This window comes from Poecilia latipinna, unplaced genomic scaffold, assembly GCF_001443285.1.
Source record: "Poecilia latipinna isolate Pla-1442-1.1 unplaced genomic scaffold, P_latipinna-1.0 Scaffold358, whole genome shotgun sequence".
Lineage (NCBI taxonomy): Eukaryota > Metazoa > Chordata > Actinopteri > Cyprinodontiformes > Poeciliidae > Poecilia > Poecilia latipinna.
Window position 1 is genome coordinate 48,621 of NW_015112974.1, and position 23,404 is coordinate 72,024.

Consider the following 23,404-nt stretch of genomic DNA (forward strand, 5'->3'; position numbering starts at 1 on the left):
GTAATAAACATCTTTATTAGAAATGCATTATGTAAAATAAAGTCTACAAAAAATATGTTTTAAATGAGCCCAAACATTTTAAAATTTGTATGTAATGAGAGTTTGAGATTGAGTAGTTTATAAGTAGAAATGTATATTTTTGTCTCAGTGGGAAAACTGATTTAAATATAAATATAAGCATGCAGACTCAAACTGCAATAAGAAAAACAGGAAAATAAGAGAAAGAGGCTGGACAATAGGAGCAAATATGCAACATAAAAAAGTAATTTATTCAGACTTTTTTAAGGACATAAAAGCCTGATTCATTAAAAAAAATATCTATGCTTTTACTCTGAAGGTTCTGACCGGAAGCTGGGTTTGTTTTTCAATCGTGACAACATCTGCTGTTTCCGGTGAGGCGAGGCAGCGACAGCCAGACAGACAGACTTCTGCTCGGTTTGACAAAACCGAAACCTGGTTAAACATCATAAAAACCAAAGGAAACAACAGACCAGACGAAGGGAGGAAGTTTTTACGGAAGGAAGAGGATTTATTTAAACTTCCGGTGAGGAACCGAGAGGAAAAACAAACTGGTGAGTTCAGCAGAGTCCCGTTATTTTCTCTTTTGTCTCGATCTGAGCAGCAAATTCAGCAAAAATACTGAAAAAAATCATGAAAACAATTAAAACACATTTAAATAAGTACTCTTTAATTTTTATTCAACAGAAACCGCCTTCAGTAACTTTAATTACTTTAAAGATATTTTCACAATTATTGATTAAATAGCAGCCTGTTCTTCACCTTTATTTACTATATATATTTTTTTTCCATTGTATTTCCGAAAGGAACATTCTTTTAAACTATATTTGCAAAATAAATACCAAAAAGATTTTATCATGGAAATACTGACAGATGTAGAAAGCAGAAAAAGCATCTTAATTTCATCAGATTGTTTAGAAAAAATCAACAAAGTGGAAATAAATAATTAAAGATTCGTTAATCTACCAGTAAACACATTAACTGGTCAGCCTCCAGAGTTCAAATGGACCCCGGTTCTGGTGGGAACTGGAATGGTTCGGTCCAGCTCTGGGTTTCCTGCTACGCGTTTTCCTCCAGCATCAGCAGCTCCCAGCCTGATGCTGCTGCTGCAAGGCATGCTGGGAAGCTGCGATGGGAACAGTCCAAGGTGAAGCACACAGAGGGGAAAAGAGCTGAACATTAGAAACTACAGAAAATAAATCTGCAGAAAATCAGAGTCTCTGCAGAGTTTAGACTGAATTTGGATCAAATGTTCATGTTTGACTCCTGAATGATGAAGAGTTTAGTCCTGATGCAGGTTTGAACTCCTGACTGTTCTGCTGCTTTGACTCGGTTCTGTTTGCTTTACCAGTCCAAACACAGAGCAGAGGACAGAGCTGCTCTGAAAACAGGAAGCAGGATTCGGTTGGTGAGGAAGTTTAGCGTTTCACAAGGAAGATGAGAAATAATCATTCAGGGTTTTTCCCTCCTGGCTTTTAATAATCAGATGTTATTAAGGCCACAGGAGACAGAAAAAACTCTGAAATTTTGAGAACAATCTCAGATATTTTCTAGAAAAAAATCCAAGAAATTTCTTAGCTTCAAAAGCTAAAAATTATATTAAAAAATAAAAAATGAGGTGTTGAAATTGAATTTTTTGCCAGAAATTTAGTCCTCCTTGTTTTTTCTGTCTATAAAGGCCCTGTTACGCCGTTATTCATCCTGCAGCAGCTTTAAAATGATCACATGAATATTCCATATGTCCTGAATGACATGTTTTTACATTGCACTGGTTTGTTGCTAATCTCTGAGGTATTTAAGCAGGATTCTCAAGGTTCCTTCCCTGTCTGGGAAATCCTGGAAAAGTTTTGAATTTGATTTAGTCAGTTTTCATATTTTGAAGAGTAAAAATCTTTCTGTTTCTAGACTTTACTCCCTACATCTGGTTTCTGAATGACAGATTATGTGAATAATAAAGATGTTTCTGAAGGGAAGTTCCCCAAATAATATTTAGTCTTTTTTCTGTTATAATTTAAAACAGAAATAATGAACACAACAAGCTTTAAACTTAATAAAAACATGGATGACGGAGAACATCTAATCATTATGAAGCAGATTATTAATCAGATCTTTTTCTCTTTTGTCGACAGTTTGGCGTTTTCATATTTCCAGCATCATATTAATGCTGACTTCACACTTTAACCCATTTCAGCTGATTGTTTTCATAATCAGGATCCTAACATGAGCGTCCAGACAGCCGGATTCGTTTTAGAGGTTTTCCCATCAGCGTGTTTAGTTTTTGGTTCAGTTGATCCTCACTGAGGTCCGGATCGCTCTGCAGATATTCACCTCATTTAAACTAAATGAGGTTTTAAAAAGAAGAATGTGTGTTTTAGCAGCTTCCTTCCAGAACCTCTTTGTTCTCGGCCCGTTTTATCTCGTCACTCAGTTGTTCCTTTATCTTTTTTGGTCCGTTAGTTTTCCGGCTCGGTTTGGGCCGATTATCTGAAGACCCTGAATTTTTCTGTTTTTGTTGCCATGTTTGCACGTCTGAAATATGTCCTAATATTATATTTAAAAACCTTCCTGAACCAGTTTGCTGTGACATCACCTTTAACGAAACAACTTCCTGTCCAGGTTGAATTAAATCCAGAGTTGAAATGATTTCTGTTGCTTCGGTTCAGGTCAGAACGGATCAGAACCACTAGAAACCCAGACCAGATAAAGACGCTGAGGATAAAATCTGGATTTAGGACTGGAGATTACCAACCAGATCCTCTTACAATGAAAAATACGAGACACTGCTAAGATATTTATGTTATAAAAATCAGGACTTTTTCATTATTTTTTATTTCATTATATTCAGAACCACGTCTGTCCAGTGACTCTTACTTTAAGGAAACTTTAAACTGGACTGAAGGCCTTGTTCTAAACTAATATATATATATGTGTGTAAAAATTAATTTCAAAATGTAATGGTTTTATTTTAATCCTCATGTTGTCGTCGGGTCATTTTGGAGGTTCGGTCCAGACGACCTCTCTCAGCCGGAGGTTCGGTCTTTGAGGACGTCAGGGCGTCTCTAACTTTGTTGAAGTCAGAAACGAGTTTCTGAGTTTTGTGCTCGGCTGATAAACGGTTAACAGGAAACATGAGCTCAGAGTCTCAGCCTCCTTCTGTCTCTGCTTGTTTTTCTGCAGCTTCGCCGCTGCAGGATGTGACAGAACCGCAGCAGATAAACTTCTTCCTTCTCAGCCTGAAGGTAAAAATAAACTTTTTAAAAATAAACAGCGGTTTAAAAAGCTGGCTTGGAGTAGATTCTGTTAATCCCTGCAGCTCTTAGACTGATCAGATCTGCACAGATTAGCTCATCTGTCTGAGAGGGGAGAAACTTAACAGGAGGAAACTGAAGCAACTCAGTCCAGATCTGGGCTTTAAACTGCCATCATTTCTGCAGAAAATCCATTAATCTGAGCCTGAATGTTCACCTGTTCAAACTGAATCTGAAGATTTTCTGGCTGAGTTTGATCGGTTCTGCTCTCTCTCACCGCTGGGCGTCGGGTTTCTGCTGTTTCACAGATCAACAGACGAGCCGCAGGACAAACATGGCTCTGTTCTTCTCTGGAGCCGTCACCAGTACGTCACACACACACACACACACACACACACACACACACACACACACACACACACACACACACATCCAACCTCTCTCAGGCGTGTTGGTGGGTTAAATTCAAGCCCAGCCTCCATTACCTGAGGTGCTGCCACCACCGTGCTTTACAGTGAGAGTTTTATTTGTAATTAACATTTTAATTCTGCTAAAATCCCTAAAATCCACCATTTATTGCAGACAGAAGAAAATAAAATGAGTGAAATTTGTTGTGAATCCCATAATCCTTCCTCCATTGTGGTAAATTGGTAGAAAATGGTCCTTTGGCAGAATTTGTAGCTGATTAAAGATGGAGGGATATAAATCATCTGAAAACGGTCTGAATGTGATCACAGAAACTAACAGGCATGTTCAGATTTTCACTCAGCTGTATCTATATGGAGTTATTATTCTTCTGAAGAGAGAAAATGGATCTAAATCTGCCTGTGAATGAAGCTCCTTAACCTGGTTTGATCTGATTCTGCTGGTCGTTTCTATAGGAATGTTTTTCTTCCCACCATCACCAGGTGCTTAACCAGAGCAGGCGGCTCAGAGTTGGTGCTAAATTAACTGTCAGTGGCTCTGCTGTGAGGAAATGCTCAGAGTTTAAACCTGGACTCTGTGTCTCTGAGGAATGTTCGGCTGATAAAAACTCGTCTTTATTTAGAAACCTGCCGGTTCCTGAACGTAACCGAACCTCTTCTGTTGTTCAGGTTCCCCGATAAAACGGCGTCTGCGTGGGAATCACTCCTGCCACAGGTAAACCAGTTTCCTAAAAACAGTCCTGACTTTATCTGGACGATAAACGTCCCTGGAGTTACTGAGAGTTACTGAGTTGTTTTGGGACCATTTTCTAGTTATATAATGCAAGAACATTCACAACTTTAAGTTCTAACAAACATTTAGGACCAGAACTGGAAACATCCTAAATAAACAAAGCAACAAATAAAATAAATTATAAAGTCTCTGTAAAGCAGCGAGCTGAGCCCAAATCATCAGACTGAAACTTTTACCATCCAGTTTTTGTTTGAGAGAAAAACAATAAATCTGTGCTTGTTGCGACAGACCTGTGAATATTTAAACGTTGGCAGTAAAACAACTTTCTGAGCCCAGAAGGAAAACAATGTCAAAGTGTTTAATCAGACTGAAACATGAAGGAATAAAAATCTGACTTTATATTTAATACAACAAATTAAACTCCAGACGTTTCGTCCCCCTGCAGCCCGGACGTGTCCCTCCTGTCCCCCGACTCGTCGTACGTCTGCTACCCGTCGGCGGACGCCGGCGCCCCCTGCTGCTGCCGCCGCTCGCCGCGCCTCCTCACCAACGGTTACTATGACGTCACAGAGGACAGCTTCTGCCTGGACGAGGACGGAAACGTGTCTCTGACCGACTGCAGGACCAGCGTGTCCTACAAGGAGAACCTGGTCAGGTGAGGTGTGACATCATCACACAGGTGAGAACAGGTGGGCTGGTTCCTGCCCTGCAGCAGCCAATCACAGCGCGGCTCTCCGCCTCGTCAGGCGGGTTTCACTCAGCTGTAAATTCTTCCTCAGTGACTTCAGCGGCGCCGCGGTGATGTCACCGATGGCTGTTGCTAGGAGACCGTCAGTGTTATGGGATGTTTGTGGTTCTGTGTCAGAGCTGATTAAAAGCTGCAGCAGGTCTCAGGTCAGAGTACTGCCCCCTGCTGGCGGGTTTAGAGTTCTGGTGCTGAGTCGGTTGGTTTTGTGAAACTCGTTTTGTTTCGTGTTTCTTTCATTTCAAATAATTTCAAATGTTGTTTTTGTTTTGTTACTTTTATCCTTTTTTATTTTCTGTTACTTTAAAGATATTTTGCTGTGACTCTGAACCATATTTGGGTTTTTATTGAAGATATACATCTGTAACATTATTCAGTAAATTTTTGCTAACTGCTAAACTGAAAACCATTTAGTTTTTAATCTGTGTGAATTTCTCATAAATTTAAAGTTGATTTGTGTTTTTTTACCCTTCTCAGCCTGTTTGAACCTTTTTCTTCTTCTCTTTGATTTTTTGCTGCTAACCTGGGCACATTTTTAGTCTCTTTAGTTATTTTTGGTGACTTTTAGTCATTCTGAATCATTTTTAATATTTTTTCCAGTTTATTCTGTGGTTTTGATGCCCAGCGGTCATTTTAACCTCTCTGGGGTTTCTAGTTAAGTTGATCTAGATAAGTTGATCTAAATAAGTTGATCTAGATAAGTTGATCTAGATAAGTTGATCTAGATAAGTTGTTGAGGATTCCTGCATCAAGACGTTCTTTTTATTTGCCACCTTGTGGCCACTTTATCATCCTCTTCATCATTTTTGAAAGTTTTTTTTGTCTCTTGCTGCAGCTTTTTTCATCCTTTTGGAGGATTTCTCTCTCAGCTTTTTGGAAAACTCTGGGATTTAGGAATTTTCCAGGTCTGGAAAACTGTTGGCATTAATCAGTTGTGTTCTTCGTTCCTCTCTGATGGTTATAGATGTGTAGAAACTCCTCTGTTGGATCATTTTCCTGACAGCTGTTGACCTCCAGGCGTTGCCTAGCAACAGAGCGGTGACCTCGGCGTCTCTTTGCGTCCTCAGAGTTTTCCGGCGCAGGCGGAAACCTCGCAGCGCTCTGGTTTCCCTGCTGAGCGGCGTTTCAGAGAGCTGCCAGTCATGGCTGGACCAGAAGGTGTTCAGAGGCATGCTGGGAACCGGCCTCAGACAGAACCCGGACCCGGACCTGGACCCTGACCTGGACCTGGACCTGGACTGGCCCCGGGTTGGCCAGCAGGGGGCGTCTCCGTGTCGATTGGACGAGTCTCTGTGGGCGGGGCTAAACGCCGATCTGGACGACGGACGAAGCTTCACCTACGGTGAGTCTGCAGAACGGCTCGGTCCAACGCTGCCATCATGAGCAGCTGAGGTCACATGACTCTACTTCCTGGTCCAGATCACACCGAAGCCCCGCCTCCTCCAGACAAAGAAGCCCCGCCTCCTCCTGAAGAATTAGCCCCGCCTCCTGGGAAACTGCTGATCCAGGAGGAAATCTGCTCTGAGATCAGTCAGTCCACGCAGCGCTTCACCCAATCGCTGAGCGGCCTCTCTGAAGTCCCGCCCCCTCCGGCCTTCTACAGCTGCTGCCAGGCGCCACCAGAACCTCCAGGTGAGCCGGGAACACCTGGGCCGCATGTGTGACCCAAACCGTCTGGTTCTGACTCTCTGAGAGGCTCAGGTTCATGAAACTTCGCTTTTATTTCAGGGCTGACGATGAAGGCTCTCCTCATCCTCATCTTCAGCATCTTCATCATCAGCGTTCTCTACTCAGGGTGAGACGGTGAACCAGTTGAAGCAGTTGAACCAGTTAAACCAGTTAAACTAGTTGAACCAGTTGAACCAGTTAAACTAGTTAAACCAGTTAAACCAGTTAAACTAGTTAAACCAGTTGAACCAGTTAAACCAGTTAAACTAGTTAAACCAGTTGAACCAGTTTGTTTTATTATTCATGATGATGATGATGTTATTGTTATGTTATGATGATATTCCAGATGATGAAGATGTTTCTTCCTTCCTGCAGCTCCTGCTGGTGGAGCGCCATGGTAACGGCCGCCATGTTGGCGACGATCTCAGCCGTGATGTGTGAGTATGACTGGGCTGCTGCGGTTCTGAGATCCGGGTCCGAGTTCTGGTCCTGGTTCTGCTCCAGGTCCAGTTCACAGAACAGATTCAATGTTTTTACATCGTTTTCCAAACTCCCATTAAAATAGATTCAGAAACATAAAATAAATGAATAACATCATGTAAAATAAGATTTTTACATTTAATTTAAGAAAATTTAATTAAATATTTAATATTCTAATCAAAGTAAAAATTACAATAAACATTGAAAATACGTAAAAATAAATATATCAAAAATAATTTAAAAATGTAATAACAATATTATGAGATTTAATATAGAATACAAAAAACTAACGTTTTTAAAAGTTTAAATAATGTGGATTAAAATTTAAACAAAATAAAATGTTTTCAAATAATAGAAAAGCAAATTAATAGTAAATAAATACAAACATGAACAAATTAAGTCAAATAAAATTAAATAAAAATCTAAATATTATATAAATGTAATTTAAAAAAAAGTAAAACTATAAACATTAAGAATAATTAGAGTTTATTGTTTAGAATTAGATTTTTTTTAATGATGATATTTGATTTTCTGAGTAATAATTAATTTTTGGAAAACAAAACAAAATAAAACTAAATTTTTTAAATTCTCTTAGATACAGAATAAGAAATAGACAAATGAATTTACAGTAAAATAAGAGAGGCTTTAATGCTTCTTATTGTTAAATGAAATGTTTTGTTTCCATATTTCAGTCGTGACAAAGTCGGATCCGATGGGCGAGTGGAGGAGAGCGAAGACGGAGGTGAGTCCGAAACGATCTGAGCGGATCGTCGGTGAGCTGCAGAGAAAACGACTAACTTTCAATTTCTGTCCCTCAGGACATCACATCCAGGAACGAGTAGGAACAGAACCGGAACCGGAACCAGAACCAGAACTTCTGACAGGATTCTGTAGAAACCTTCCTGCTAGTTTTTCCCTCAGTGTTTGAATTCAGCTGGACGAAAAGGTGAAACTGGTTCTGAGCTCTGGAAGCTTTTAAAGCAAACCAGGTTTGAATTCACAGAAAGAGAAAAAGTCATGGATGAGTCATCCACCTCAGGAATCAATAATCAATCAATAATCAGATTTTTACCAGCAGATAAAGAATAAAAACTGCTGCTGGTTTTAAAATGGCTGAAGGAGCTCAGAGTCACAGTGAGAACCGTTCGGTTAGCTTAGCATCGCAGGGAGCTGCAAAGCTTCACATCATGTTTAAAATATGCAGAGAAAATCTTCAACTGGGAGAAAAAGAGACTAAAAGTTTTTAATCAAGTTCAGGTGTTTATTTCTAAATGCACAAAAATCACCTGGAATCCTGCAGAAGATTTAATATTTCATTTACAGACGAGGAGTGATGATTCATTAACATTTATTTATCAAACAGATAAATAAATAAACCACAGCGCATGAGAGCAATAATAATAAAGTATTCTGTTATCGTAAAGTTAAATCCAGGAAACTTAAAATCCTGAAAAATATAAATATTAAAAAAGACCTGCTACAAAATTCTCAGAACTTAAATTTCAGATGAATCTGTTTGGTTCAGAAATTACATTTAAAACTGAGGTCAGGTCCTCACTGCTTGGAAAAGCTTTTATTTTGAAAGGATTCATCTCTCTGTATGGAGCCCCTGCAGTGCTTTTAATTTATCATCTCTGAGTTAAAAAAGATGCAAGTTAATAAATAAAATTGACCACATGATAAGCTATAAGTGAGAACAAGGCATTTTAAAAATAAATATTAAAACTAACATAAATCAATTAAAATACAGCCAAATCATAAAGCATAAAAATCTGATAAATGAACAGATTTTCTCCATAAATTATTATTGCTTTAAATATGATATAATTTAGTGCAAAATTCAATTTTGATAAAGAAAACAATTCTAATTAAATTGTGATATATTTAATCCTTTTTTGTGACGTTTCCCCCTTTTGCACAAACTTTTATTTTGAAAAGCATCTTTTTATATGGAGGTCCAGACGTTTTTTTGTTGTTGTTGTTTTTATTTTTGCGTTAATATATTTTATCCTTTTCAGACAGGTTAATATGAATAAAAACTTGATGTTTATGAAATGTTTAGATATTAAAAAATTGAATAAAAGTTTAATTCTTATTATTAACAAGTAGGACGTAATAAATCCTTTAAAAAAATAATCCAAGCTGCTCCAAAGTTCAGCTGTAAAAAAGCGAGAAAAAGGATTTCAGCAGATAATTTTAAGAAAAAATAATGTTATTTACTTCTCATGTATATTTATTCCCATGTGAAAGTTTTCACTTTGTCACATTTTTTTATTTTGAAAGGGACTTGCCTCTGTATGGAGCCCTTGAAGTGCTTTTATTTCTCTCAAACTAAAAATAGTCTCACACTTCAGCGGCTCCATGTTGATGATATTATTGTGAGGAATCGCAGAGACCAAGTAATGTAACCTGTACTGTAAGACTTTCTGAACATTTATCAGAGCTGAGCTTCGGTTTCAGGCTAAAGCAGAGCCGACGTTCTGCAGGGAACCGTCTGGAAGGTCGTGATGCGTTCAGGGCTTGCAAAATTAAAAATCTTCCCACAGCAATCCTTCTAATCGTGCTGTGGTCCGAAGAGCCGACGGAAACGTTTTTATCAAAGTGCCAAATTTTTTATCCAGAAACAAAACGATGATATTTTTGATACGACAGCGCTCTGCTTTACTTTGTTCTGGAAGCTTCCTGTTTATTACTGATAAACATGTTGTCCTTCAGCTCTTTTTGCTCTGTGTTTTTATTAGAGAGACCAAAACTCTGCTGCCCTCTGCTGGTTGGAACCAGTCAGTGCAGCTTAGGAACTTGTGTGGTTTTTAAAAATCACGTTTAAGTGAAATTTGTGGAAGTTTTTTTTTTACTTTCTTAGCTTTAGATCTGTGTGAAGCACTTAACCTCACACTCCTCATGTCCTACTGTTTGTATTTTGATTGAATGCACTTGGAAATGTGACGCTGTGCTTGTGATAGCACTTGTTTTTTAGAAACAGTCTGGCAGCTCAGCAGGAGTTAAATATTAAATGTGAAACAAAAGAAAACTGTGGAGTTTAAATTAAATTTGTCTGAATCTGAAAAGATTTCCCATAAAATGAGATTTTTAGGGATCAACTCACACATTTCATGGGCGTCTTTGGATATTTGACCACTTGGTGGCGCTGTGACGTTAGATTTAATTTCCTGTCTCCTGCCTGTTGTCAGACTGTTTTATTTGAAGTGACTGTTTATTATGAAGCTATTAAACCACATTAAAGACAATCTGTGGTTCTGTGTTTGTTTAAAAAAAGGTCCAGTTTTTGTGTCCAACTTCTTTTAAATCTGTGACCTTTGACCTTGGGCCCTGAAGGCAACACAAAGACAGAGATGATTCCACCAACTCTCTAAAACAAAGAAATCAGAGAAACGATCGAGTCATTTTATTAAGAAGTGACGTAAAAACTTTAACTTTGACTCAACTTTCTAAACAAAACAGAATATTTATTTAGTTCATCATCACTGAGTCACAATAAACCAGAAAACAGGAAGTTTTTAACAGTGCAGATTTTTCCATAAACTTTTCTCCATCATGTGTAACCAGTCAGTTCTCCTCAGAACCTGCAGCTCCGAACCGAACCGGGTCGGATGAGAACCTGCCGCTTTGAGTCAAACTGAGGATGAAGAGCAGCAGCTCTGAGGAGGAAGATGCTGCTGCTTTTAATGTCTGGAGCATCACAGTGGATTTAAAACTCATCCTGTCAAATGTGATATTTTAAAGAATCGTTCCTGTAATCTGCTGAGTCGTCTCCATCTGCGGTTCTCCAGGCTCTCTGGAGCAGGTTTCCTTTGGACCAGTTAAAGGAACTTAGGATTCAAAATCCACTGTCAGCCCTTAAATACCTGCAGTTTACTTGGCATCTTCAGGAGTGCAGAAAAAGTTCCGCTTAGTTTCTCCTGGTGCTGCATAGATACCTTCATATTCTGTCTGGGTCAAATGTTTCAATCCAATCAGTTTTCTCGGCTCCATTTTATGTTTTTTTAACTATTACATCACAGTATTTGCTGTGAAGCTGCTCAACATCACAGACTTCCAGCCAGCCAATTTTCAGGTCAAAAGTCAAACAATGCTCATAATTACCTCTCCTCACTCGCCACCAGGGGGCGTGTGTCTGAGATAGTTTTAACCCTTAGCGATGAAAAACATCACAGTCAGACAGCGGGGAAACGGGCCCTTGTCCTGTCAGACCCAAAACCACACACACAGAAATAAGTCTCGTAAAAGCGTGACCCCTGCCAGACCACCGGGAAAAAACTCCTTTAAGTGGGACAGTAAAAACAGGGCTGTGATGTAAGCGCTAACCAGGCAAAAAGGAAAACTCAACAGCAGTAGCTTTATTCTCTTAAAGCATTTCTGCCAAAATATAGCAGAAATTTAAAAATGTACAGAAAAATGTCACAATTTGCACAGAAACAAACATGGCAGCTAGAGGGGCAGTTTGATGATCCGGACAGTTTCAGGACTTCCTGTCGCTCTGATCCGTCCAGCAGGAAGCGTCAGCGCCACTGATGGCCGACGGCTGGTCTGAAACTTCTGATGACAGACGCAGCGTCTGCTGACGGTCGTCACAGTAACGCAGCGGGGAAGCATTTGTCCCCGGCGTGCATGGCGACGTGCCTCCTCAGGTGGCCGGCGGAGGTGAAGGCCTTGCCGCAGACGGAGCAGCGGAACTGGCCGCAGTCCGTGTGGACAGCCATGTGGACCTTCAGCGAGCCGGACTGGGCGAAGCGCTTCCCACAGTGGACGCAGCCGTAACGTTTCTCCCCCGTGTGGACGCTCTGGTGGCGCTTCAGGTTGCTGGAGTCGGAGAAGCGTTTCCCGCAAAGCGCGCAGACGTACGGCTTCTCGCCCGTGTGAACCCGCATGTGGGTCTTCAGGTTCTTCAGGCAGGCCAGGCTTTTCCCGCAGAAGCTGCAGGCGAACGACTTCCCTGCGGGGTCGGCGGCGCGGCTCTGCTGCCGAAAGCCGACTCTCTGTGGCGCCCCCTGCTGCTGCCGCTGCCCCGCTGCAGACAGACTCGCCTCATGGTGGCTGAAGCTGCTTCCTGAATCGGCTGAAGCGTTCCTGCTGGGAACAAACCCGGAGGAGCCGCCGGGTTCTGCTGCTGCAGCGTGGGAGGCTTGCTGCAGCATCATGGAGTCGTAGCCACTTGGTTCTGGCCTCTGATTGGTCTGCTGGGTGGAGGTGGAGCTCACCTCCGCGCTGGTCCAAGAGACGCCGCCATCTGCACCGCTCTCTTCCTGTTTGACCAGCGAGGACGAAGCTTCTGCCTCGGGCTGATCCTCAGAACCGCCACAGAACCGACCTGGAGGCGAAACCAGACTCAGTCCGCCTGCAGGTTAACAACGCACCGGCCAACAGGAAGGCTAACAGGAAGGCTTACCATGAGGGTCGGACTGGGACCAGGACTCTTCCTCCTCATCCTCATCCTCCACCTTGATCACCACTGTGGTCTCGGCTGCATCCGCCTGGAAATTGAATCCATTTCGTAAATTGGTTTCTTCTGCTGAGTATTCGTCACCCCATCGATGTAAACATAATCACAATACTTTGACCTTTTTGAATTCTGCACCTAAAAATTAACCAAAGTATGAAAAAACTAGAACAACTAATATAACTAATGAAAACTAAACTAAAACTAAACAGTATTTAAATAATTAAAACTGAATTAAACAGTCACAGTTAAATAAAGCTGCGGCTACAGCGGCGGCGGCTGCGGCTCACCGTCTGTCCTGTAGCTTCTGGTTCTGGTGGTGGGCGGGTCTCTCTGCACTGAGAAGTCTGCTGATTGGGCAGCAAGCACAGCTCTGCTGCAACTTCTGCAGAAGCAAAAACAATGATTGGATTTTGAGCTCAGGTCTGTACTTTGACTAGGCCACTGAAAAACACTGGTACTTATTCTCCAAGTTCTTCTTGGTGCATCTTGGAAGTGGTTTAAATTAAAGTTTAAAAAAATATTATAGGCTTGATGAAATATGAATTTCTGCCATTTAGTCTTTATTAAATTTGAAAATATGAATTTCTGACTATATATCAAATGCCGGTGTTTATTAAATTTTAATTTCTGTTGGTCGGTTTTCAGAATATTTCCAGAAAAGCTTCATAGTTCTCAAATTTCAGAGAGCCATTAGTTACAATTCTGACAAACTGTTGAACTTTCAGTAAATATTTTTCTAACTGAAGTTGAGTGTCTGATTTTATCCGGGTTAAAATCTACAGAGTATTCCCATTAACTTCAACATCACCAGCTTGTTATACATGTCAGTCATGTGATCCTGGTCACATGACGCATTCAGCCAACCACTGGGAGGACTGGTGATCCAGAGCTGCTCCAGGTTTGTTGCTTTTCTACTTTAAGACTCACTATAAAAACATGATTTAGATTTATTTTCTACCAGCTGGAGACAGGAAGTCTGTCATGAACTGAACTGTGAAGAAATAGTTACTGATTTTAGCTTGCTAGTGTTTGTAGCTAATGCTAACTGGGTTAGCCTGCCATTAGCAGCTAACAGTTCAGCTTCTTCACAACTCGTCCAATGCACATTCATGGATATAACGGCAAGTCAAGTGTTTGATTTTCTGTGTACAAAAGAACCATTGTTAAGATGCTAACTAGCAGTGTGATGATATTTAACTAGTCCTGTTTCTGTAATGCAGGTCAGGTGGTGAACTACTGGAACCAGCAGAACCTCCAAACTGGTCTGGTAGGAGGCCGATACGGTCTGAGCTCTTTCTCCCTCCACACAAACAAACAAACAAACAAACAAACCCCACTAATGGTTTTTGTTTAACTTGTTTTATTCTGGACAATTTTCCTCATAGTTTGGACAGATTAATTAATCTCTTTGGTAACTGGTCCGTTTATTAGTGGAGGAATTATTGATCTTGTTGTGACCGAATCTTTGCGTTTGAACAAACCATGTGCAGATTAGTTTTTAAATTTAAAAATGGGAATATTCTTGACTTTTGAACCTTTTGGAAAATTTGAGTTTCGAAAATGAACATCTTTTACTTTTAAAACTCAAATGCCCAGTTTTTTTCTAGAATATATGAGATCAGATTTCGACTTTTTATTATTATTATTAAATATCTTAAAGATTTCCGGAAAAAAAATCTAGAATAGCCTTTTAGCGCCGTCATAGATGAACCTACGGTAGCGGAATAACCATTTAGTCCAAATCAGACGCCAACTTCAACCTCGCTTAATAGATGTGAATTTTAAACCTTTGGATAGTTTCTGTTAGCATGAAGTAAATGTGGATCTTAAAGGTGTTTAATTGATAAAGGTCACCTGTCAGAGTCACGCTCCTCCTAGGCTCGTGGACTCGCTGGTTGGCGCGCGGGCGGCCGCTAGCGGCGTACAGCAGCGCGGCGCCGCTTCCGCTCGCGGCGGCTCTGAACGCGGCAGACCGCGCCGCCCGGAGCTCCAGGAGCCGCAGTTTCCTCCGCAGAACCTCGTTCTCTTTGCGGCTCCGGCTAATCTCCAGCTGCAGCACCGCGTAGCCGTTGTCCACCAGCTCGCAGATCTCCGCCACCGCTGTGTTGGCCAGAACCTCCATGATGGAGGCGAGCTGGGAGTGAAACGTGGCGGATGGAGACATTTTCCTGCTGGGCCAACCGGAACCGCTCAGAGCTAGTTAGAACCAACAGAACCTTAGGAGAACCTCTGGAGAACCTCTGTTTACCTGCCTGGGGCCTCCACACCGAAAGGAACGGAAGCAATACTCAGTACGCATGCGCGAAGTCACGTGTTCACACATTCCAGGGATAGAAAACCCGGAGTCACCAAAATAAAAGCCTGTGTTTGACCTGAAGCTTACAGTTGGTCACTCAGAGTAAAACATTCAGGGATTTAGAAGTTCAGGAAATATAATTTTGGAACTTTTATATGAAAAAATAGTTTTTGTTGAACAATTAAAGAAAAAAAAAACATGCAAGGGTTTTATTTTTTTTAAGTATTACTCTTATGTGCCTTGACTGTTTATAAAATCCCTTAGCAGCTTTAGTCATTGTACAATGACAATAAATCTAATCTAGTATGTTTACAGACATTTTAACCTCCCAAATAGCTTGTTTACTGTTAATATCATTTTGTATTCAGAATGAATTGTAGCACCTCGGAGTCTGACTGCTTTAGTTTGTGTCCTGGTTGTGTATTTCATCCTTTAGGATCATCCTGGTAGTGAGGAATTCATCCTGACTGGGCCAGACTTCAGAATGGCCTTTAGGGCAGCAGCCCAGGGCTTCAGTCATTGGGGCACCCCAAAGACTTTATTATTATTTGTTTTAATGAAAAAAATTGGCATTTTTATAAATATAAACAATACACAAGTATACAAAAATTAAGACATTTTGTTTTAACAAAATGGAGGTACTGCTCAGAGGATGTATGTAACCTATAATGCATCAATTCATTATTAAAACTACCTATAATATAGTTTGCTTTTTTTCTGTAGTGGATAGGGAACCAAAATGTTTCTAGATAAGTTTGGTGAACTTAAGGTTCCAAATCCAGGAGCAGAACATCTGTGGACTCACCTGAATAAGTTTTTGGACAAGAACCTGAAAGACTGTGAAGGATTTTAAGAACATTTCCAAGTAGAGTGAAAAAAAACTGTAAAGATGTCAGAATCAAATGAAGCCTGGATCTAAACTGAAATAAAAACTGATTAAAACACAGGAGACAGGATGCGTATAAAATGTCATTGTTTTAGTATGTCAGGAACAAAACATTTTAAAAGCAGTAGTTTATAGGAGCCTCCAGTGGTCAGGAGTGGTACTGCATGATGGTAACTATTAGTCTGTAGGAAAGTATTAGTTTTATAACAAAGTATTAGGACCAGGCTAAGAGATTTTTTTAAATAAACAAAAATACAATAATATAAGAATAAAGATGCCATATTACCAGATAAATGTTGTAAAATTACAAGAAAAGTCGTTTTAATGAGAGAAAAGCTTTGATGGTTAAGATCTGATGTGACCAGATCAGTCGACTTCTTTATTCAAAACAGACTCAGAATTATTTCAAAGTCCTGATATTGATCATGTGATGCAGATGTCTTAAAGGGATCATGTTTGCAGAATCCACTTTTTGTACTTTGGGGAAAAAATCCATTTAGGAGTTCTCAGAAAATTACTGCTTTGTTCTCCTAATTAAGAAAAACAAAATTATTGGTCTGGTCCTAATAATCTTTTATTAGGATATTAAGGGACACCATTCATCTCAATCCCACCAGAAGGACAAAAACTCCTTCAAACTTCTGCAGCTCCAGAATAAAAGAGGAAATAAAAAGTTTCATCTTCGTCTTTTTCTCAGAACATAAATACCTGGAATGTCTGAAATCCTTAAGCTTCCTGGATCAGTTATCATTTCCTCCTTCTCTAATCTGTTTGTTTCCATCTCAAAAAGTTCATAATTTTTACATTATTTAGAAAAATGCTACAGAGCTTCATTAAAACCTGAAGTGGTTTTACACAAACATGCAGAAAGCTACGGAACCGTTTTACTGCCAGAGCTGGAAATAAACTCAGGAGTAGAGTCTCATCTTAATGAGTTTCTCGTTTAATGATGAAGTTTCTCGCTATAAGGACATAAAACTTCTCATTAAAACAAGAAAGTTTTTCATTATGAGACTTTTATCTGTTTCCATCTCTAACAAGAAACTGATTTAAACTGAGAGTTTGGGTTTTAAAGCTAATTAACTAGATGAAACTCATCTCTTCATAACAAACTCATTAATCTGTGTTTTATATCATTAAAATGAGTTTCTCATAACGAGACAAGTTTTATACCTAGTTTTAGATAAAATTATGTTCCTGACTTCTTAAAACATAAAGGAGTTTCCTCTCATTGTTTCAACGTTTCTCCTACACTGAAAAAAAAGACAGATGATGCAACTTTTAAAAAATGTAATTTGTTACAAGTAGAGGTGTGCTGATCGATCGGCCACTGATCATAACCGGCCGATTTCTGTGAAAAAGTATATGATCGGTGATCGCCGATCACGGTCTGTTGTCACCGATCACAAACCGATCACAGTATCTCACATGGCAGCCGGTGCAGCTGGTCTCCTCTTTCCTTCACTCTGCAAAGCGCAGCAACAAATCCTAAGCAAATGGTGAAGAACTATAAAGCTCAGAGCGAATGGGGGAAGTTTGCGTGTTGCGACGGAGAAATACCTCAGGGGTGAAGCAGTCAGATGCATCAACAATGTGTGACATTTAAAAAACAAGCACTTGACTTAGTTTGGCTACATCGAGGCTCACTGCAGGAACAAGGACATCCGGAGCGACCAGGTAAAGGGCAAAGCAGCGCACAGCTACCAACACTCACCCAGAAGAGCATGATGGTCAGAAAGCTAAACAATTAACCTGAGAAATAATTTAAGTCTTCAAGCTGCGGTGTAAGACGCTGGTTCTGCTCTCGCTCTTGGACCGCTGCTACTGGTGGTAATGTTTCACAGACGGAGCCGCTCAGCCTCCACCTGACAGCTGCTTAAAGCTGCAGCAGGGAACTTAAACAAAACAGATTTTAGATAAGTAATAAAACTTTCGATATGTCCTAACGTAAAACAGATAATCTCTGGAAAAAATTAATCGATCTCCTCCGCCTCCTCCCTGCAGAATTACTCCGCTCGGTCAGAAACCAATCGGAACCAGCATTCCTCAGCTAGCCAATCAGAACCAGCATTCCTCAGCTAGCCAATCAGAACCAGCATTCCTCAGCTAGCCAATCAGAACCAGCATTACTTAGCCATGTTAAGGAAGCTTGGATTTCGTATCAGGATTGTTTTTGATGCAACCTGCATTTGACTTTGATTGAATGTTTCCTTTATTACTTGACATTATTTGATAACCAGATTTATTTGACTCATGTATAATTTATGGCACTGAGAGCCTTACTGTTAAATTTTATTTTACTGATCGCAGGTTTATCAGTTGTCCTTTTGCCTGACAGCTGTTGTATTTTCCATGTTTTATGTCTATATTAGGTGAATTTATTGCCAGATAATTTTTCCATTTTGCCAGATCTATTAGTATCATTTATACTTAAAGCGAGAAATTAACAGCCAATCCAGATGATCGGCAGTGATCAGAGATCAGAACAGAAAAACCAGAACGGAGCATCCCCAGTTACAAGTAATCATTAAGTTTATTAAGTAGTCATGTTAATATATCTAATGCTAATAAATTAAGTTTGACAGACATTCGAATACATGTGACAAATGAACTACATTTTCTAAGTTGGAGCTCCAATCTCTCTCTCTCTCTTTTTCTTTCACTGCAAAAATCCACAGTCGTGTTGAGATGGTTTAAAATTACAACCTCTTATTTTGGTTTTAAAGAAATATAAATCTGATTATGAGTTGTTTTAAACCTTAAAGAGAAACCGCTCCTGAATTAACTTACAACCTCTGGCCGCTTCGCTAGAAAACAAAGGATTAAAGAGTGGAACAAAGTTCTGGAGCGACCCGTTTGGGCCCAGTTCAGCCTGCTTAGGCTCAGTTGTTGGGCCCAGTTGGGCTCAGTTGCTGGGCCCAGTTGGGACCCGGTTCAGGCCGCTTGGGCCCAGTCGTTGGGCCCGTTTGGACCCAGTTGTTGGGGTGGCACTTCTTCATGTGCAGCTTGAGGCTGTACTTGACGATGAAGCTGCGGGAGCAGAGCGAGCAGCCGTACGGTCTCTCCCCCGTGTGAACGTTCAGGTGCGACCTCAGGTGGGCCGACTGCGTGAACTTCTTGCCGCACTGGTCGCAGGCGAACGGCCGCTCGCCCGTGTGGATGCGGGTGTGGACCTCCAGGTTCTGCGCCGTGGCGTAGGTCTTGTTGCAGATGGAGCAGACGAAGCGCTTCCTGTGGGCGTCCTCGTCCGGATCCGCAGCGGAGAGCTGCTGGCCCGGCGAGGATCCGTACAGCCCGAAGTTCAGCATGCCGCCGCCGCCGTTTTCAAACTCGAAGGCTGCGGCGCTGTGGTCGTCGGCTCCGCCGGCGATGCCGACCAGCTTCAGGCTGAACACGTCGCCCTCCAGGTTCTCACTGGGGCAGAACTGGGCGAACGCCATGGAGCCTTTGGGCTGTTTGGACCAGGACGGGTCCAGGTTCAGGTCCAGGTCGGCCCGGTTGGACGGGGACTGGGCCTCCATCAGGGTGCCGCTGCTGAAGAACAGCTGCCTGCTGGGGCCCGGCGGCCCCAGGGAGCAGTCCTGGACCAGCTGGACGTCCGGGTAGGAGCAGGCCGAGGCGTCCGCCTTCACCTGGACGTCCTCCAGCGCCGAGCCGCCCGGGTCGCTGCAGGGCGAGTCCAGGCTGTAGACCGGGACATTCTGCTGTGACCCGGCCGACAGTTTGGAAGACTTCAGCGCCAACAGGTCGCCATCTTCGTACGGCCGACTGCGACGCCGCCGCCTGCGGACGGACCGAGCCGAGGGGGAGGCTTCGCTGGCGGCTGCCGCTCCGGCATCATGGCGCCTCCGTTCTCCTGGACAGAGAGGAAAAACTCTGCAGTGTTACGGATCATCCACAGATTTAAAGGGCCAGTACAATGCGTTTTAAATGCAAATAGTGCCATTTTATAGCATAATCAGGTAACTGTTACCTTCAGCTGTCATGCTATAAAGAAATCTGACTTTGTATTTTAACGCCTTGAATTTGGGCCTCTGTCTCTTTAAAAGTTTTCTTCCTCTTTCTGAAATTCCTTCCAGAAAATCATCACAACATGGCTCCTCTATTAACACTTTAATAATGTGAAATGAAGCTGACTTAAGTAGTTAAAACCAAATAATAATGTTCCTGACTATGAAATCTCAACAGTCTGCAGAATGGGCAACAGAGTATGATGGAGCAGTTTCAAGTTTTGTCTTCATAGCTGGTTAAAATAAAACAGCTTGTGGTGAAGTGAACTAGTTTGGCATCATTTGGAAATGAAAAACAAAATATCAATCAATAATTATCAATATGGGCTGATATGAAATGTTCGTGTCGCGCAGCAGCAGAAAGATTCTCCGCTCACCGTCGTCGATGCCGTCGAACCCGTCCAAGTCTTCGTCTTTAATCAGAACCACATCCGGAACCTGGAGGAAGCCACAAAATGTCTAATAAGAGCAGAAGCAGCCATGCAGGATATCAGCTTATTTCTCCATTTACACTCAGAACAAGTCAAAGAGCTGCAGTTGTTTTTAATCACTTCATCCGTTAAAGATTGGTTCCCCCAGATTAGGAGCTAATTAACTTCACAAAGCCGCTTTCAGCCTGCAGCATCGACCCAGAGAGGAAATAATCAGCAGCTTCATCTCACCAACATGTCTGCCAGTACAGAAGCCTTGAACCGCCAGAGCTGGGAATAAATTCAGGAGCAGGGTCTTGTTAAAATGAGAAAGTTTTCTGGTTAGAACCAGAAAACTTTCTCATTTTAACAAGATATAGAAAAAAAAAGTTCCTCTGACGGATTACATCTTCCCTCTGACTCTCCGTTTTCTTCCAGACGGCACTCAAACGCCCCGCGAGGTGTTGCAGTTTCACGTTACGACCTTTCTCGTTTAAACGAGAATATGCTTGGGTTTTAATGAGATATAAATCTCGTTATAACGAGAGTCTCCGGTTTTAACGAGATTCTGCTGCTGTATTTACGTCCTGGCTGTGGCAGTTAAACACCTCTGTATGCATGAGGACAGTTATCTTCAGCCTTCAAAGCTGCCTCCAAACGCCGCGTCATTATGATGAATATCCATTAAAACCGAATGCTGGCCACATATCACCGTCATTTACATCTTTAAAAAAACATTTTCTTACATTTTGAGGCCCAACTTTTCATTTTTATTTTCCATTTGGAACCGAAATAAAAACAAATATTACTACTTTATTTCCTTTGAGCTAAATAATGCTTTTATTCAGTACAGCACTGAAACATCTCCAATCACAAAGCAGTATTCATGGGTTTTTATGCAAATACATGCAAATCAGTGGTCCCTGAAATAAATGTTGACATTTATGACTCGCAATTAAGTTTGCCTCTGTTTTACTAGCTGAGGGGAAAAACCGGGCCCAAAATTAAATGTGGATCAAAAGATGCAAAACTATTTTAAGTGTTTAATCTCATATATATTTTCAAGATAATGAGTGAATTTCAGGTTTTCTCGACAAAATGGGTAATTAACTCATTATCTTGAGAAAACCTTAGGGAAAGTCCCTGCCAGTATTGACCGCTTTCAGCCTCATATGTCTACTTCTAGTAAATGATTTGTTTTATAACGGTATACTAGATAGAAAAATAAAAGAGGAAATTTCCCTCCAAAAAAATGTCAGAAATGTTCTAGAAAAAACAAGGATTTCTGTTTATTTCAAAAATGGGCCATTTGTTAGAAAAAAAAAACTTTGATTAATCTCAGAAATTTTCAAGAAAAATCCTGGGAATTTCAGAAGTAATTTTTTTTTCTTTTGAAACTCAGAAATTTTCCAAAAATCGAACAATTTCGACATTGTAAACTGGGGAATTTCCAGATATTCTAGAAAAAAACAGAAACTATGAAAAATGCTTTTATCCCCCTACCATGTCCCTAATACTCCATAATTATTTAGCGATAACTCCCTCTCAGGTTTCTCTGGTGGTAAAGATGCGTCAGCGGTCAGAGCGGTTACCTCCTCCGGCTCCACCCCGGCGGATCCTCCGTCTCCTCCGGAGGCGTCCTCCTCCCGCTCTCTGTCCCGCTGTCTATGCGGCGTTTCCGGTCGGACAGCAGCTTCTGTCGCCTTAGTCTTCTCGTCCGGGGCCAGCGCCTGGCTCTCCCCGCCGCCGCCCGGGACCACGATGGACTCGATGAGGTGCAGCTTCTTCCGCAGGTCCTGGTTCTCCTTGTGGCTCCGGCTGATCTCCAGCTGCAGCACCGAGTAACCCTCCTCCACCAGCTCGCAGATCTCTACCAGCGCCGCCTTGGTCAGCGCTTCCAGGACGACGGAGAGCTGCTCCTGGAGCGCTTTGCTGCTTAGAACCGACATCCTGGGGCTCCAACAGAACCGGAACAGAACTGAGCAGCTCCGAACCGAACGTACGAACCCAAGCCGACCTCACAAACCGTCCGAGACGACGGATACAAGCCCCGCAGAGAGAGGACTACAACAGAAGACTGAGACTACAGGGAAGAGTCATGGTTTTCATTATTATTACGTAACTACCGGATAAATATTCTATTTCAAAGTAAAAGTAGGCGAGTCAAGTTTAGAAACTAAAATTACTCTTTTTATTGGTAAACATTTACTTTAACTCTCCCACGGTATTTTAAATAACTCAATAATTTGGACACTTATAGGGGATCAATACTGCCACAGAAGAATAAATACAGAAACAAATAAATGCTCAAAGATGTGATTAAATGTACAAAAATACAGTAAATAAATGGTGGTGGTAATTAAATTAGCCAGAGGTAAATGTATACATCTCTTTTAATCAACTCCTTTAACCTTTGTAATTGCTTTATCAATAACTTCTTTTTAAAGTTTTATTTGTGTATGTTTGAATATTTTTCTCTGTTTTATTCTCTTTTGTATTTTCTTTCAACTTTTTCATTTCTCCAATGCTATTTATTTCTGCCTGTGTTTGTTTACTTTTCTAAATGTATTTCTGCCTCTACAAATGGCTAAAATCCCCAAATATTTGAGACCTTCATTAAAAACCACATTTATTTGCATTAATAGTCAATGGAAACCATCTTGGCATTACTGCACAGCAAAGGATAACCTCTACAGTCTGCCTGCTCTTTGGGGTTCAGCCAATCAGCACCAAGGAAAATAAATGGTGCTTCTGGATTGGTGGCTTGAAAATGCTAGCTAGTAGCATTATGGCTAGGTATTTTATAGCTGCATTTTATTTTGGAATTTTAAAGATGTGCTAAAAAAATAAATAAACTACAGATAGCTAAATTTCTTTTTAAATAATTTCTTTGAAAATAATTTACTATAGTTGTACTTCTAATTGTTATGACAACTTGACATTAACCAAGAAATCATTACTGTTTAAACTTTACCTTTAATAACATAAAGTTACCTAATTTTTAAAGTGCAATCAGTAATACTT

At 41.0% G+C, this 23,404-nt stretch overlaps 3 protein-coding genes across 6 annotated transcripts; 1 reads left to right on the plus strand and 2 right to left on the minus strand.

The window, feature by feature from the left end:
* The first annotated feature begins 363 nt into the window (after positions 1–363).
* tmem71 (transmembrane protein 71) lies at positions 364–23,039 on the plus strand. 3 transcript variants are annotated; one of them, XM_015036142.1, is made up of 12 exons: positions 364–572; positions 3,196–3,257; positions 3,575–3,631; positions 4,361–4,406; positions 4,870–5,079; positions 6,237–6,511; positions 6,589–6,801; positions 6,898–6,964; positions 7,213–7,274; positions 8,010–8,059; positions 8,136–8,192; positions 22,343–23,039. In XM_015036142.1, exons 3-11 carry the CDS (start codon positions 3,601–3,603, stop codon positions 8,157–8,159), a joined length of 978 nt encoding a protein of 325 aa, XP_014891628.1. In that variant the 5' UTR covers positions 364–572; positions 3,196–3,257; positions 3,575–3,600; the 3' UTR covers positions 8,160–8,192; positions 22,343–23,039. The 3 variants fall into 3 exon arrangements, with proteins under 3 accessions (XP_014891628.1, XP_014891627.1, XP_014891629.1); XM_015036141.1 differs by lacking the exon at positions 22,343–23,039 and having other exon boundaries at positions 8,136–10,565; XM_015036143.1 differs by lacking the exons at positions 364–572; positions 22,343–23,039 and having other exon boundaries at positions 3,063–3,257; positions 8,136–10,565.
* LOC106949703 (zinc finger and BTB domain-containing protein 17-like) lies at positions 10,709–15,442 on the minus strand. 2 transcript variants are annotated; one of them, XM_015036139.1, is made up of 5 exons: positions 14,633–15,442; positions 13,066–13,160; positions 12,725–12,809; positions 11,904–12,646; positions 10,709–11,853 (listed from the first exon to the last, which is right to left on the minus strand). In XM_015036139.1, the coding sequence occupies exons 1-4, from the start codon at positions 14,940–14,942 to the stop codon at positions 11,907–11,909; spliced, it is 1,230 nt and encodes a 409-aa protein (XP_014891625.1). In that variant the 5' UTR covers positions 14,943–15,442; the 3' UTR covers positions 10,709–11,853; positions 11,904–11,906. The 2 variants fall into 2 exon arrangements, with proteins under 2 accessions (XP_014891625.1, XP_014891624.1); XM_015036138.1 differs by having other exon boundaries at positions 10,709–12,646.
* On the minus strand, positions 17,259–22,351 carry LOC106949699 (protein ovo-like). Its single transcript, XM_015036132.1, has 3 exons — positions 21,973–22,351; positions 20,348–20,408; positions 17,259–19,816 (listed from the first exon to the last, which is right to left on the minus strand). The coding sequence occupies exons 1-3, from the start codon at positions 22,327–22,329 to the stop codon at positions 18,843–18,845; spliced, it is 1,392 nt and encodes a 463-aa protein (XP_014891618.1). The 5' UTR covers positions 22,330–22,351; the 3' UTR covers positions 17,259–18,842.
* Positions 23,040–23,404: the final 365 nt, after the last annotated feature.

Coding starts and splice junctions, on each gene's coding strand:
- tmem71 (XM_015036142.1), top strand. CDS start 3,601: ATGGCTCTGTTCTTCTCTGGAGCCGTCACCA. Junction 5,080..6,236: donor TACAAGGAGAACCTGGTCAG/GTGAGGTGTGAC, acceptor TTGCGTCCTCAG/AGTTTTCCGGCGCAGGCGGA. Junction 6,965..7,212: donor ATCAGCGTTCTCTACTCAGG/GTGAGACGGTGA, acceptor TCCTTCCTGCAG/CTCCTGCTGGTGGAGCGCCA.
- LOC106949699 (XM_015036132.1), bottom strand. CDS start 22,329: ATGTCGGTTCTAAGCAGCAAAGCGCTCCAGGAGCAGCTCTCCGTCGTC. Junction 20,409..21,972: donor CCGGGGTGGAGCCGGAGGAG/GTAACCGCTCTG, acceptor GGCTTCCTCCAG/GTTCCGGATGTGGTTCTGAT. Junction 19,817..20,347: donor GTTCGACGGCATCGACGACG/GTGAGCGGAGAA, acceptor CTCTCTGTCCAG/GAGAACGGAGGCGCCATGAT.
- LOC106949703 (XM_015036139.1), bottom strand. CDS start 14,942: ATGTCTCCATCCGCCACGTTTCACTCCCAGCTCGCCTCCATCATGGAG. Junction 13,161..14,632: donor GAGGAGCGTGACTCTGACAG/GTGACCTTTATC, acceptor TTGCTTCTGCAG/AAGTTGCAGCAGAGCTGTGC. Junction 12,647..12,724: donor GTCCCAGTCCGACCCTCATG/GTAAGCCTTCCT, acceptor TTTCGCCTCCAG/GTCGGTTCTGTGGCGGTTCT.